We start from the raw sequence: 16,644 nt of genomic DNA on the forward strand, positions 1-16,644 counted from the left end.
TTGATCTTCCAATGTTCTGCACATAAATTTCTTACTTTGTTTAATAAGGCAACCTCTTTCAAAACCCCCTAGTAGGCCATGAAGAAGCGAGAAACAGAGGTCCCCCTTTATTAGTCTGTGTGAAGAGCAATGCTCTCTGGTGGCTCAGGCCCATCCATATATTCCATGGTGAGCCATTCATCTATATTTCCTCTGCCTCTGAGCGCTGGTTCAGCTTTGAACGTGAAAGGGGGATTTCGTATTGAGATATTCATCTTGAGGGACCCAATGAGAAAGCCAATAGCGCCAGTCCTGAGACTCCTTGGAGAGTCACTTAGGACTCTTCCTTCTATGTAAGAAGTCCAATCATGAGTAGAGTTGAGAACATTTTTCAAAATTCGGTTACGATTATGATCGGCGGCAAATATTGTTTTTTGCAATATTCGGCAAATCACTGAATACATTCGGAACCGATCATCAAATTCGGCACAAATAGAGTACGAATATGGCAAATTCAGATTCAGCGCCCGATTCCGAACATATTCGCTCAACTCTAATCATGAGGCCATTAGCTGAACTTCTTTAGGCCACAAGACATAGAAGACACAGAGACTAATGGTAATTTGGGCCACACATAAGGTTATCCAACAATTTCTTGACCATGACCTCAACAATTCTCACACAGGGTCATTTTTTTTCCCAACTACATGCAAGATACTCTCCAAAGAGATGATCAAGATTAATGGAAACTGTTGAAAATAAGTGGTTTGCATTGTTTCCATTCATTCCAACGTATGGTTTCGAGCTGGCATAAGTCAATCTCTTAATATTACAGTCTGTATTATAGATGAAGCTTTTCCAAACCTAAATTTAAGCAAGAAACCCCTTTAAGCATGACAATCTAACAAAGAATATACTACATGGACATCTTTCTAAATTTTACTGGCTCCAATCATCAGTTCAGGTAGCAGATGCATTTTTAGGAACAGCCATAGTCACAAAAGACTTAAACAAAAGCAAGCAATGCAGCCAGGCAATGAGTGAAGGCAGCAGCACAGGGTTACACAGGTATGGATATTACCAGCAGGCAGAGAAAGGTAAGGAATCCACCTTAAAGAGCTTTAGTTAGGCCACATCTGGAGTAATGCATTCATTTCTGTAGACCACATCTCCAGAGTGGTATTAACAAACTAGAAAAAGAAAGAAGAGCAACTAGATGGTGCATGGTCTTCAGGAAAAACGCATGAAAATTGAATAAAAAAATGAAACCCTACAATGGTGACCGTTAACTTGTGACTACACTAAGCTGAGAACAGAAACCTGAGGTTAGAAAGTAATCATGGATATTCTTAAAAGGGGTTGTCCATCTTGTCCGGGATTGGTAAAAAAAGAGTCTACTGATTTCCTTGAAAGAGCATTTGTCGGAATTAATTTTGAAGTTTGCCGAGCTGCAATACCAAACCCAACCCGTGGACAATCCTGGACAAGTCTTTTAAGCATCATGGATGTAAACCATACAGAAATCACTATGTTAACTATTTGCATACAGACAAGTCAGAAACCAAACCTCAAACTCATTTAGATGCCATGGTATAAGGGTGTAACTATGGGGGATGCAAAGGTTACAGTTGTACCTCGGGATCGGTAATGGAGGCAAGTCAAAGGCCATTCAGGTCCATATGAGGACTTCTATACTTTAAGTGGCCAGTGACCACTTTGGGGGACAAGTCTGATACCAGGTTACGTCTCAATAAAGTATAATCTAATTCTGGTCAATCAGAAAAATAATGTAACCCATTTCCTGTTGCAAATGGTCAAGCCAGACATTTCAGCTATGGAAAAATTTTGTTTCTAGTTGCAGGGGTGGTCCAGGTTTATCACGAAAGTCTGCAGATAATTGAGTGAGGTTGTGCATGTCTAGTCAGAATGTGATCGGTTGGGCTCTTCGCCAGAACTGGAAAATCCTGACAGCGCACACTGTGCGTGCTTGGGAGGAGTCAAAAGTCTGCAGTCATATAGAATGACTAAAGACTTTCATGAAAAACCTAGACAAGCACTTTAATAAGCATAGGAATTAATGTTCATTAAAGGGGGATGTCCACTACTTGGGCAACCATTTCTTACATAATGGATTCCCCGGTTTAAAATTTAAAAAAAGGAAGCTCAACTCCCACACCGGTCTGGTGACTTTCCAGCAATGTCAACGCTGGGTCTGCTGAAGCTCACGTGACATTGTTATAACGCGTGAGCGATGCACCAGATAAGATGCCGGTCATGGGCAGCTTTACCAAAACTTTCCTCAGACATCTAGGGAAGGTGCAGAACAATGTCATGCAAGCACCAGGAAACCGAGCGTTAATCGGCACAGTAGGGCTGGTCCAACAATGTAATTTGTAATACACGCGCTCTCTCACCTTCCCCATACATATAAGCGCTCAGCTATGAAGGGCGTTCATGCGTTTTCAATGAGAAGAGAGGAAAAAACTGCTGGCAGACAGTTCTGGCAGCGGCTATCCCTCCGGAAAAATAATAGAATTAGGTGTTGAAATCCTAACTGCCCGCTCCTATTCTTTCATAAAAGAAGAGTCAGGAGACCCCCAGAGATATCAAACCTGTCTGATCCACTGAAATCGGCAGGCTCTGATGACTTTCATCTAATGTTTAGTCGAATGCATGCATCCCTTACACGAGGTGTTTAAGACAACCACATCTCTAGCCAGATGGGACAAGATTACGTGGGGCCATTTTGCCCCATCTACTTTTAACTCCCCACTAGTGATGAGCGAAAGTGCTCGAATAACGTGTTATCTGACCATGCTCTTGTGTTATCCGAGTATCTTCAGAATACTCAGGTAATCTGTTAGAGTGCCTGCGGCTTCACGTTTTGCGGCTGTTGGACAACCCTAACAAGAGGATATTTATTTTAATTACTTATTTGTTTTGATCATTTATATAGCACCATTAATTCCACAGCGCTTTACAAGCATTATTGCCCAATTGTTGCGCCTCTCTACCTGCCACAAAACATGCAGCCGCAGGCACTCGAACATATTATTCGAGTACAAACATCCGAGCATGCTCCGATAACACATTGTCCAAGCACGTTCACTCATCACTACTCCCCACCAAACACGTTCTCCAGGGCTGTGGGTCACTTGAACTGCCAGTGCATGATCACAGTCACGCTGTCACCCAATATACTGTGGGTGATGTAATCGCTCCCCCGCACCACCTAGGGGACTCGGAGAGAGGCATTATACGGAGATTACGTCATGATTAAAACGTTATTTTTTCGGCATAGGCGCACTAAGTTCACACTAGGCATTTTTTATGCAAATTTTCAGCTGCGTTTGACAGTACCAGCTACATCTATGAGATTTCAGAAATCTCATGCACACACATTGCTTTTTTGCCATCACTATTTTGTGCTGTGCATGTTTTTTGCATAATAGGGCATGTCACTTCTTTAATGATTTTTTCAGCATTTTTCACCCATTGACATGAATGGGTGGGGAAAAATACACTGAAAATCCACAGCAAAAATGCAGGTATCAGAATGTGCAGCATTTTTTTGTGCCAAAACCTGATTCTGTAGAATAGAACTTTTTTGCACTAAACTTTATCAGCATGCAGAAAAGGCAAATCTAGCATGCCAAAACCGCAGCAAAAAAAAAAAAAGCGGAAAAAAATGCAAGAAAAAACAAGCAAAACCTGTTTTTTCCGCAGCTTCTTTCCTGCCAAGACATTAGGTTTTGCTGCAGAAAAAAACGCCTAGTATGAACTTACACTAAGTCAGCTGGCTACATAGGGTTTTAGCACTATTTACTTGCAGATTAACCCAATATGTGCAGGTAAATAGCGTTTTTTGGGTGAGGTTAGGTTACACGTAAAAGATTGAGGTCCCCAGTTCTGGTTCTCTTGGTTAGAAGGAAAGTTTTAAATGTTCAGGTTGTGGAATCCCAAAATGTTTTAATATTCTTTTTGCAATCCTTCATATTTAGGCTAGCACTAGCTTGGGTTTTTGTAATACAAATGACGGATAGGAAGTTTATAGGTTCTCTTAAAGGGAAGCTTTCATCAGAAATGACAGTGTTTGAAATCAGGTTAATCAGGTTTTTGTGTTACATGTATTTTTGTTTTACATCGTTTTCAGGGGTAAATAATATCAAAGTATTCCAAAACGAAAAAATTAGTAATCTTGCAATTTTCACCCTGACCAATAAGAGCTATTTTAGACTCATACTTCCTATCTTTTTAGCAAAAGTTTTCAGCAGTCTCGTTATCATCAGAGGCAGGATTACAGTGACAGGTATCACCTCTATACACAGCAGATAGCACAGGATTCACTAATCACAATAGTCGATGACACGGCTCCCTTCACAAGCACCTCTGCACACGCTCATACAAAAGATATGACTATGTGCATTTTTTGTTTCCTGAAACAAGAAGAAATAGGAGTCTAAAAAAATCCCAAATAGTCCGAAAATGGCAACATTACTTGTATTTTGTTTTTTTTTTTACATTCCATATCACAATTTGTATTAAAAATACATTTAGCATAAAGCCTGATTTAAACAGGTCACTTTCTGATGACACAGTCGCTTTAAAGATGTATAGTATGGGTATACAGAATGTAATGGGTGCACTTTTATCCTGTTTGATGTTGAAGGTAACTGCAGCACAAGGACATTTTCCAATTACGGAGTCGGCTTTGTGAGCACTTTGTCTTTGCAGGACACTGTTCCAAAGCTTTCTGGGTTTCATACGCTTCATTTATATCAAACGTTCCTCCGCACGCAGCTCCGTTTGGGATCTGAAAAGAAGGAGTCGTCTCCGAGACATTAGAATGACCTTGTCTCGTGAATAAGTATTCACGCTGTGAAATTCTGGTGTGGAGCAAACATCAAATGCCGTGAGCTCTTGGGATTTGATTTGGGAAATGAAATGCAATATAAATGACTTTTCTGTCCTCTACATACCGTGCGCCCCATATAAGTAGCAAGAGAGTGCTGAACCCTCCCGCAGCTCCCAACACGAGCAAACATCTCACATCATCACATGAGAACTAATGGAAGGGTCAATCAGAGCGATCGGAACAACCGGTAAGGTCAGAACAATTGCTGCCTATACGGACTAGAGCCTCGGGACTGCTCTACGACACAGGAAAGGTTCTTGGATGATACCCCCTTTTTATCACTACCCCATCTACAGGGAGATTACTGCATCCTGATATTTACGGCTCCTGTTTCAATAAGGCCTGTAGAATTTCAGCTGCAGTGAGCTCCCCCTAGTGGTGACTACTTTCGGTCAAAATTTTAGTTCCAGTAAAAACAAACTGATAAGTTACTGATCGGTGAGGGTCCAAATAGCTAGGTAGATTGGAGAATATTTATCCCAGATCACGAACTCCATTGCTAAATGAAGTAGCAGGCCTGGTGCCTCTCTATTCATTCTCTATAGGTCTGCTGGAAAAAGCCAAGCACAGGGAGTAAATGGAGATGGGGGTTGAGCATCTACACTGTTCTATTCGAATAGGCATAAAAGTTCCCTGTTCTGCATATCATTGCAGGCCCTAGAGGCTGGATCCCCACCGATCAGCAAGTTACCACCCATCCTGCGGGTAATGCAATAACTTATTTTCACCAAACAAACCCTTTAAAAAGGGGTTTTCCCAGGACTATTTTATTTTTTAACCATCGGCTAACTAACTTACCTGCCAACTGCCTGTTCTACTCGGTGCAAGGCTCAGAGAGGTCACTGACCGCTCCTCCCAGCAATTCTACAGCTTTATGTCAACAGAGCAGCACTTCTTCCGGGCTGCTCTATCTATGGACATCATACCGTTTGACAGCCGGCTCCCCGCAGTTAGGCAGTAGGGAGCCACCTATCAATCAGCATGACCGACAGTCACGCCCTATCAAACAGAGCAGAGCGGAAGAGTAGCTGGTCTGTCGATGGGACGTCAGCGGAAGCCACACAATCGCCCCGGGAGCAGCCTGTGACTGCATTGTGAAAGCAGGGATCAGCACTGAGCAGAACAGGCAGGTTGCTGGTAACTACCTGCCTGTTAGTTCTTAGGCCCACAGTAAAAAAAAAAGTCCCGGACAACCCCTTTAAAGAAGTTGTCCACTACTTGGAAAAACTTCATCTCATACCACTCGCTTGGCGCCCATAAAATATCAAAGCCTATACTCACCTCCGCTGCCGTTTCAGCGGTGTCAGCAGTGGCTCTTCCTGGGGCTCTCGTGCGGTATCTCAATTTGGACAAATGGAACATGAAGAGGAAGTGAGAGATCAGCTGCAGCCCGGACTTCCTCTTCATGATCGATTTGTCCGAAGGCGGAGACAGTGACGCATGTGTAATGTGTCACAACACCGCACAATCGCCCGGGAGAGAGCAACTGCTGACACTGCTGGAACAGCGCCGGCACGGGAGGAGAGTATAGGCCTTATTATTTTATGGGGGCCAAATATTTTGATCAAGAATGGGTTGTCCTAGTACATGAGAAGTAGCCGGCACAGTGCACTTCACTAATATCTGCATTTTGCTGAACAGTGGGCCCTCAGAGTCAATCTTACTGGTAGGCCCATGGCATTCCAGTCCGACACTGGCTGGGGCAATGATTTGTAGACCAGATTGATATTACTGCAACAAATAAAGACCCGGACATATAAGGTGGGCTGAAACTCTCCCAATTGGAGTCTTACCCATCGAACATGGTTTATTCACTGGATAAGCCATAAATGTCTAATGAGTGAGTACATAATCATGCTTGTGGACAGTTCACCGCTTCCCAAAAAATAAGTACACCCCTCTCCTGTTCTTATGAACATTATAACTAGAAGAAAAAAATTCAAGAAAACTTGTGGTTTACTTACCTTTACCCATTCAATAACGTACCACAACCAATCACCCAAAAATATATAAAACCATTAAAAAAAATAGAATTGGCGAAGACACAAATCTTCTCAGTTCCCACATCAGCTGTGAAAATGGAGGGGGCTGGTTTAGCTACTGAAATAGGCAGACAGCCACCTCCACTGCTCCGAACTTAATTTTTGGTCACACAATCCCTTTAAATCTGACATTGGTGGAACACAGCAGATTAAAGCAAATATTCGGTAATTGTAAGATTATACAGTACACACCAAAAGTTTGGATACACCTTCTCATTTAAAGATTTTTCTGTATTTTCATGACTATGAAAATTGTACATTCACACTGAAGACATCAAAACTATGAATTAACACATGTGGAATTATATACTTAACAAAAAGTTGTGAAACAACTGAAATTATGTCTTATATTCTAGGTTCTTCAAAGTAGCCATCTTTTGCTTTGATGACTGCTTTGCACACTCTTGGCATTCTCTTGATGAGCTTCAAGAGGTAGTCACTGGGAATGGTTTTCACTTCACAGGTGTGCCCTGTCAGGTTTAATAAGTGGGATTTCTTGCCTTATAAATGGGGTTGGGACCATCAGTTGTGTTGTGCAGAAGTCTGGTGGATACACAGCTGATAGTCCTACTGAATAGACTGTTAGAATTTGTATTATGGCAAGAAAAAAGCAGCTAAGTAAAGAAAAACGAGTGGCCATCATTACTTTAAGAAATGAAGGTCAGTCAGTCCGAAAAATTGAGAAAACTTTGAAAGTGTCCCCAAGTGCAGTGGCAAAAACCATCAAGCGCTACAAAGAAACTGGCTCACATGAGGACCGCCCCAGGAAAGGAAGACCAAGAGTCACCTCTGCTTCTGAGGATAGGTTTATCCGAGTCACCAGCCTCAGAAATCGCAGGTTAACAGCAGCTCAGATTAGAGACCAGGTCAATGCCACACAGAGTTCTAGCTGCTCTACAACAACTGTTAAGAGGAGACTTTGTGCAGCAGGCGTTCATGGTAAAATAGCTGCTAGGAAACCACTGCTAAGGACAGGCAACAAGCAGAAGAGACTTGTTTGGGCTAAAGAACACAAGGAATGGACATTAGACCAGTGGAAATCTGTGCTTTGGTCTGATGAGTCCATAATTTGAGATCTTTGGTTCCAACCACCGTGTCTTTGTGCGACGCAGAAAAGGTGGACGCATGGACTCTACATGCCTGGTTCCCACCATGAAGCATGGAGGAGGAGGTGTGATGGTGTGGGGGTGCTATGCTGGTGACACTGTTGGGGATTTATTCAAAATTGAAGGCATACTGAACCAGCATGGCTACCACAGCATCTTGCAGCGGCATGCTATTCCATCTGGTTTGCGTTTAGTTGGACCATCATTTATTCTTCACCAGGACAATGACCTCAAACACACCTCCAGGCAGGGGTGGATTAAGGGTAGCCAGGGCCCCGGGCTGTTCAGATACTGTGGGCCCCCCGGTCATGTGACGGGGTCATGTGATGGGGTCATGCGACGGGGTCATCATATACCTGAACCAGATTATTTCATAAAAATAGTTGCTTTGTGAAACTATAACCTGTCAAACATCCATTGATCTAGTCAATTTACCCTTCAGTTAGGAAGAAAAAAAAAACAAACAAAAAAAAAAACAAAACACGAGTTCGCCTCACCTGTCCGCGCTCCTTCGGCGAAGCTCACTCACAGGCGACTGACAATGACATCAGACGCCGGCGACGTGTGCGCTGCGGCTGACGTCAGCTGCCAGCCTCCAATTGGCTGGCGGCTGTTAACTATTTAATAGCGTTAAACTGCCGCAGCGCCGGAAGAGGACCGGTGAGCAGATGAGACGGGGCACAATGTGGGCCCCCTCTGCCCACCAGGCCCATACGCCAGTCAGGGCAGTAATGCCCTGATGGTGGCGGTCAATCTGAGCGGTTGCCCAGGGCCCCACACCTCTGGGCCACCGCCCAGATTGACCTCCAGGCTGTGTAAGGGTTATTTGACCAAGAAGGAGAGTGATGGGGTGCTACGCCAGATGACCTGGCCCCCACAGTCACCAGACCTGAACCCAATCGAGATGGTTTGGGGTGAGCTGGACTGCAGAGTGAAGGCAAAAGGGCCAACACGTGCTAAGCATCTCTGGGAACTCCTTCAAGATTGTTGGAAGACCATTCCCGGTGACTACCTCTTTAAGCTCATCAAGAGAATGCCAAGAGTGTGTAAAGCAGTCATCAAAGCAAAAGGTGGCTACTTTGAAGAACCTAGAATTTAAGACATATTTTCAGTTGTTTCACACTTTTTTGTTAAGTATATAATTCCACATGTGTTAATTCATAGTTTTGATGCCTTCAGTGTGAATGTACAATTTTCATAGTCATGAAAATACAGAAAAATCTTTAAATGAGAAGGTGTGTCCAAACATTTGGTCTGTACTGTATACAAGTCATTTTGGCAGAAATCTTTGGAGACAATATAGGATATTATTACATGATAGGCGGCTAGAACATCTTCTGAAATTAGATTTCATGATTTATTTCAAATAGATGACTTTTTCTTTTTTTTTACCTTCAGACAAAATTTCCTATTGCAGGGCCTAAAATATAAATCCGAATTTCAGCTCCTGTCACTTTATATGCTGGACGAACTCAAAGGAAAAAAATAACACTCCCCGTGTAGCAAGTCATCCCTACCTCCCACATGTAGACATTGTTCTTCACTTGAGAACGCTTCTTCTTCTCTCCAGCAAAAGGTCCAAATTTCTTGCCTCTTGGAAGTAACTTTCTGGCCCAAATACCTAGAATAATAATGGGTGTCACATTTACAACTTGATATCTGTCTCCTGATCTTATCTCCATCCCTATATATCCCCAGCTTTCTAATATTACTTTTCATTAGAATATAAGAAAATTGATATAAACCTCCTGAGGAAGCAAGAATATTGCATGCGAAACGCGCGTTGGTGCTTTTGTGTATACCTGGTGACCTGGCTCGGCACATTCCACTGAGTAAGAGCGCTTTTTTGTCCTCTGATAAATAATTAGGGATATGTTGGAGGGGGGAAGGGGGGTGGAAATCTATGACCATAGTGTCTATTACTTATCATTGCACACATCCTTTGTTTGTTGTTTATTGGGTTCAATTATATGTTGTTTATTGTCCAACGTGCTTCATATGTGATTATATATTATACTTATAGTTGCATTCATTTTTATCAGAATCCCCTCTTTTTTCTTTTTTTAGATCTCTGTTTACTGTCAGCCAATGGGAACATTAAAAACCATATAATTTTTATCACAGCCGAGCGCTTGCTACAATTATGTACCACTAGATATCATCCCAGAGCTTCCAGAAGATATTCTAAATACGCTGCTTTTTTTTTTTTTTTTACAACTGGAGTCATATGGACAATTTGTATTCTGCTTTTCTAACTTTTATATTAGTGAGAATACATGATCAAAAGGCCACAAAGCTCAACATCCCTCCAATGCTTGACAAAAAAACCAGTTTCAAACTCTGACCACTAGAGGTCGCCAGTGATTGCAGCAAGCACCGTACTTTAGTATAAGTTCACACAATAGGGGCCAAAAGTAGAGAATATGAAAGTACCAAAGGAACTGCCGGTCCCCTGCGGTACACGAGACTCCTACCCCAGCAGCCAAAATATACACAAGACTGCCACATAAGCCTCATTAATTATTGACAAAACTAATGATATATATATATATATATATATATATATATATATATATATATATATATATATATATATATATATATATATATATATATATATATATACACACACACACATACAAACATATGCATATATATACATATGTACACACACAAACATATGCATATATATACACAGCAGCAGGGACTCTAACATATTTTTCGAGCACGCTGAAGTCACTCTTGTTAGCCCCAAGCATGCTCAGATAACACCTTATCCCAGCACGTTCGCTCATCACTAGTGTGCACAGATGCATTTGACATCTCTTATCAGAGCATATTAAGGATCATCCAAGCGAAAGAGGACTCACAGGGAAATCAGCAGTTGGGAATATTTCGGATCAGTCACGTTAGGCATATGGAGACTCCTCCGACATCTAACATACAGCTGAAATGTCCAGATCGGATAATGAGTGCGGTCAGATCACGTGGTACATTCTCCATCCTGCATAACATGGGTGGTATCGGCGTAGCAGAAGAGCAAATCCCACCAGTGATGAGGATTACCATGAGCGATAATGGAGGTGAATCTTCCTTCTTCTTTCATCGTACTAGGGCCATCAGCCTCTACACATGGCACGGCTCCTGGTGTTCCTGCTCTCTAGGGTCTTTTTCAATATTAGACTCTGGTGTCGTTGACTCGGGGGGAGTTCCGCAAGTCTAGAGACAAGGCGCCAGGATGGCTACACAATGCCCCAGAGGTGAAATCAGGCAGGATTCTATGTGGCACCTGCCAGTAACAACCTGGTAATTGTGATTCCATATCAACCCTCCGATTAAAGTTTTGCCAACACTTTCAGCATCTTCTCCATGATTAGTGCAGTATACAAGTGCTATAAGTGCAGTTCAAACAAACAGAAGCCATGACAAACCCTATAGCAGTCAATGCAGTCAGTCACTGGTGGGATCCATCACGAGTGGAAGCCATGACTGGCCCTATAGCAGTCAGTCACTGGTAAGATCGATCACGAGTGGAAGCCACGACGGACCCTATAGCGGTCAGTCACTGGTAGGATCCATCACGAGTAGAAGCCATGACCGACCCTATAGCAGTCAGTCACTGGTAGGATCCATCACGAGTGGAAGCCATGACGGACCCTATATCATTCAGTCACTGGTAGGATCCATCACGAGTGGAAGCCATGACCGACCCTATAGCAGTCAGTCACTGGTAGGAACATTTTTTATTACCTTTTGTGCATTACTGCCCTTTTCCAAGATGGCGTCTTTGGTCTCATGTGCACTGTGTCTTCCTGCTATAAAACTCCACCCCAGCCTTCAGTCTGTGCTAGAGTATTCTGCCTTGCATCCATCTCCTGACTCTGGTGACTCCCTGGCTATATACATGCTCCTGTGAACCTGTGTGGTGATCCTGCTACTCAGCTCTGAGTTCCTGCTGCATACACCAGTTTCCAGTAATCTGCTGCTCGTGTTTACTTCCATCTGCATTTGCTGGACATGTAAGCTGTTGCTGCCCTGCAAAAACCTGAGACTTTTTCCCAGGCCTCCCTGGTTGAGCTAAGATATTATTTGAACTGCCTTATAAGCATATCTATCTGTGTTTGGAGTAAAACAAGGACTTATTCGTGTCAAGTATCCTCAAGAATAATTGTGCTTCATAGACTTTCTGCGTGATTGCATTTTCCTCTGAAGTTTCCTATAGACTGCTAAGCTGCGTTTAATATTTACACCAAGTGTTGTGGACTTGAGTTTCTCTCTGCACCTGCTTGAATCACCGTGTTATAATATAGACTTTACCACTTATAAAACTGTGTCCTGTAGTTGTCTTGTTCCACGCAAAGAGTCTCCTGAGTTATCCCCTATAATTATTACACCATCTCGAGTGGAAGCCATGACTGGCCCTATAGCAGTCAGTCACTGGTGGGATCCATGACGAGTGGAAGCCATGACCGACCCTATAGCAGTCAGTCACTGGTCGGATCCTTTACGAGTGGAAGCCATGACACAGTCACCACAAGACCACCACCTGTAAATGTTTATGGTGACCGTTATAAATTTTATGTTGGCCCTATACAGGCAAGCATAATAAATATTTTCATCTTTAAAAAAAAAAAAAAAAAAAAATTTACTAGACTCAACAGACCTTCATTATAAATACGACCATGTTCCGGTGTCACAGTGCCCAACAATTCCCAATCTATAATGGGGGTCTACCATTTTGGGGGCCATCAATCATACTCAGATGACAAATAATGCTACATGCAGTGTTGTTCCTACCATCACATCTGATGGACTTTGCAACACAGGCTTAACTATAAATGCGAACACAGCCTTGTTCACATTCTGAGTTTCTGCTGCGCTTTTCTTACAGAGGAGAAAACACCAAGGTTACTTACCGGTAACCGTTTTTTCCGGAACCCATGACGGCACACCTGAGAGAGGGGATCCGCCCAGTCAGGACAGGAAACCCTACTGAAAATAAAAGGGCGGTACCTCTCTGTCGCTTCAGTTGGTTTTCAGAGCATAAGAGGCCCCACTGGTTAGTACACATGGCAAATCCATCACCACATCATATGAACTATAAACACCCAAAACTATAGTGCACACCGAAAAGGTGATAAAGGGGGGGAATATACAGGTGCCGTCATGGGTTCCGGAAAAACCGACTACCGGTAAGTAACCTTGGTGTTTTCCCTTTCCCCATGATGGCACACCTGAGAGACTTTTGTAGAATGAAACCTTAGGGAGGGACCACCGCTTGAAGTACCCTTCTACCAAAGGTTAGGTCAGCAGAGGAGGAAAGGTCTAGCCGGAAGTGTTTGAAAAAAGTTGAGGGTGAGGACCAGGTAGCGGCCTTGCAAATTTGGTCAATCGATACCTCAGCTTTCTCTGCCCAGGAGGTAGCCACGGCTCTGGTGGAGTGAGCCTTGATGCCATCAGGAACCGGAGTGCCACTCGCAGAATAGGATAGACTAATGGCCTCCCTGATCCATCTAGCAATGGTAATTTTAGCTACCCCACACCTTTTTTTACTACCCTGAAAGGCTACAAATATGGTTTGGTTTTTCCTCCACTGACTAGTCATGGTCATGTATTGTAACATAGATCTCCTTACATCTAACATATGGAACTTTTGTTCCCCAGGATTTTTAGGATTATTACAAAATGATGGTAAAGTAATCTCCTGACTCCTATGGAAGTTTAGGACCACCTTGGGGAGAAACGCCGGGTCAGGTCTTAGAATTATCCTGACGTCAAAAACCTGAGTATAAGGAGGGCATATCGACAGAGCTTGTAAATCACCTACCCTACGGGCCGATGTTAGGGCTACCAGTAGGACTGTTTTCAGGGTGAGTAATTTAGGTGACAACTCCTGCAAAGGCTCAAAAGGGTCTTTTGTTAAGGCTTCTAAGACTAAATTTAGATCCCAAGGTGGGATTTTTGGGATAATAACCGGCCTAGACCTGCCACAGGATTTTATGAATCGTGAAACCCACCTATCTGATGCTAGGTTGCAGTTGTATAGGGCCCCCAAGGCTGAAACTTGAACCTCAAGGGTGCTAGTTGCTAACCTGAGTTGCAACCCTGCCTGCAGGAACTCTAGGATGGGTCCCACTGGAGCTACATCCCCCAACGGTTCACCCAGGAAGTCAAGAAACGTTTTCCACGTCCTACCGTAGATTCTAGATGTTCTAGGCTTTCTGCTTTTCAAAAGGGTGGAGACTAACCCTGGTGAGAATCCTTGGCGACTCACTAACGCCCTCTCAAATTCCAGGCTGCCAGATGGAAGCCCTTCACCTGAGAGTGGGTCACTGGTTCCTGGGTTAACAGGTCCGGAACTTCTGGTAGAATCCATGGGTCTGTTAATGACATCTGCCTTAGAAGGGAGAACCATGGCCTTCTTGGCCAGAATGGAGCTATAAGTATTATTTTTGCTCGGTCTTCTCTGATCTTCTGGACTACTGTTGGAATCATCACTATCAGGGGGAATGCGTAGGCCAGAGAGAACCTCCATAGTATTAGCAGGGCATCTACTGCAAAAGGATGTTCTCTTAGGTTTAGGGAGCAAAATTTTTTGACTTTTTTGTTGTGTGAGGTGGCAAATAAGTCTATTTCTGGTGTACCCCAGGCTTGTATTATTTGTTGGAACACCTCGGGGTTCAAGGACCATTCCCCCTGTCTCAGACCTCTGCGACTCAGGAAATCTGCCTGTGTGTTTTCTACACCCCTTATGTGTAGTGCTGTAAGGGATGACAGGTGTTGTTCTGCCAACTGGAAAAGTAGATTTGACACCTCCATGAGGCCCCGGGACCTGGCACCCCCCTTGGTGATTGATATAAGCCACCACTGCTTGATTGTCCGTCATGATTCGAGTATGGCAGCCGTGGAGCAAGGGGAGAAAATGTTTCAAGGCCTTTTCCACTGCCCATAGTTCTTTTTCATTTGAGCCATGATTCCTTTCTTGGAAGGACCAGGTTCCTTGTACTGAATGAGACCTCAGATGAGCCCCCCAACCTATACCGCTTGCGTCGGTCGTGATGATGTCTTCGACCGGTTTCTGCCACTGGACCCCCAATGTGAGATGTTCCCTCACAGTCCACCAACTTAGGGAATCTCTTACGCCCTGAGAAAGACATAGATTTCCTTCCAAATGCCCTCTTAACAGTTTCTGAGCTGACAGAACTTGCCACTGCAATTGTCTCAGGTGAAATTGTGCCCATCCTACAGCCAGAATGCAAGACGTTAATGAGCCTAGTAGGAACATTGCTTTTCTTAGAGTCATCGCTGGCTGATGTATTGCTGTACTGGTCAAGTTGATTATTTTGGCTACTTTGTTCTCTGGAAGGAGGCAGAGTTGACGCTCGGTGTCCAGTATTAATCCTAGGAAGGACTGCACTTTTAGGGCTTGTTTCCACATGCGAGAATCACGTCCGTGTCTCGCATGTAGAAACCAAGCTCTGGTGTCTGCACTCCGGAGCAGAGCGTGCGGCCGCATAGGAACACATGGAGCCGCACAGCTCCGCTCCTGAGTGCCGGCGCCAGAGCTTGGTTTCTACATGCGAGACACGGACGTGATTCTCGCATGTGGAAACAAGCCCTTACTGGAACTAACTTTGATTTGGGGATATTTATTATCCATCCCAGCTCTATTAGAGTTGATGTTACAACTGTTACTTGATGGGAGCAATGGGTCTCTGTCCTCCCTACCACAAGGAAGTAGTCCAGGTATGGGACAATCACCACATCCCGGGATCGGAGGTATGACATTACTTCTACCATCACCTTGGTGAAGACCCTGGGAGCTGTAGACAGGCCGAATGGTAGGGCTGTATATTGGTAATGCTTCACTTGGTTTTGTATGTAGAGCGCTACTCAAGTATTTACAATAATCCTGATGTATTGGGATATGATAATATGCATCTTTTAAGTCTATTACTGCCATGAAGCAGTGAGGGAACAGAAGTTTTGTGGTCGTGTTGATAGACTCCATCTTGAAGGAGTAGTTCTCTACTGATTGATTGACCTGAAGCGACGGAGAGGTACCGCCCTTTTATTTTCAGTAGGGGTTCCTGTCCTGACTGGGCTGATCCCCTCTCTCAGGTGTGCCGTCATGGGGGAAGGGAAAAAAAAAAAAAGCTGTGTTTTACATCAAAAATATGTAATATTTCTAAAATCTCAGGAGCACTGTGCGTTTGTTTCCTTGAGTATTTTGAGCAGCGGTGATTTTTTTCCCCTCAATCTGCTGCATATCAATTCTTTCAATTTTTTTGCAGCGTTTTTCAACCATTCAAGATAATGGTAAAAAAAAAAAAAAAAAAACATTTTAAGCAACGTTCTAGTTTTTGGTACAGGAATAATTACAATTGTAATGGTTAATTAATTTTAACCATTACAATTAATGTGTCTTTACTCTTGTCCCTCTCCTTTTTGTTTTTTTGCAGACTGATTTTCAGCAAAAGAAAAAAAACCTGAGTCACGTCCTACTTTGATCCGTGTTATGAATCAACGTCGCTTTAATAACCCAGTACTATAAAAAGGTATAAATGAAATATACACTGCGCTCCCAGGCAACATGTTTCTT

General features: G+C 43.3%; 1 protein-coding gene across 4 annotated transcripts in view; it reads right to left on the minus strand.

Moving 5' to 3' along the window:
* Positions 1-16,644, minus strand: part of PRDM2 (PR/SET domain 2) — a 128,783-nt gene that overhangs the window by 79,586 nt on the left and 32,553 nt on the right. For 2 of the 4 annotated variants that reach the window (XM_077250238.1, XM_077250239.1), the window contains exon 4: positions 9,560-9,663. In XM_077250238.1, coding sequence (XP_077106353.1) covers positions 9,560-9,663 — 104 coding nt within the window. Of the gene's footprint in view, positions 1-1,060; positions 1,170-9,559; positions 9,664-16,644 lie in introns of those variants that run through there. The other 2 variants (XM_077250242.1, XM_077250243.1) reach the window with 2 other exon arrangements.

The sequence above is a fragment of the Ranitomeya variabilis genome, chromosome 4 (genome assembly GCF_051348905.1).
Source record: "Ranitomeya variabilis isolate aRanVar5 chromosome 4, aRanVar5.hap1, whole genome shotgun sequence".
Lineage (NCBI taxonomy): Eukaryota > Metazoa > Chordata > Amphibia > Anura > Dendrobatidae > Ranitomeya > Ranitomeya variabilis.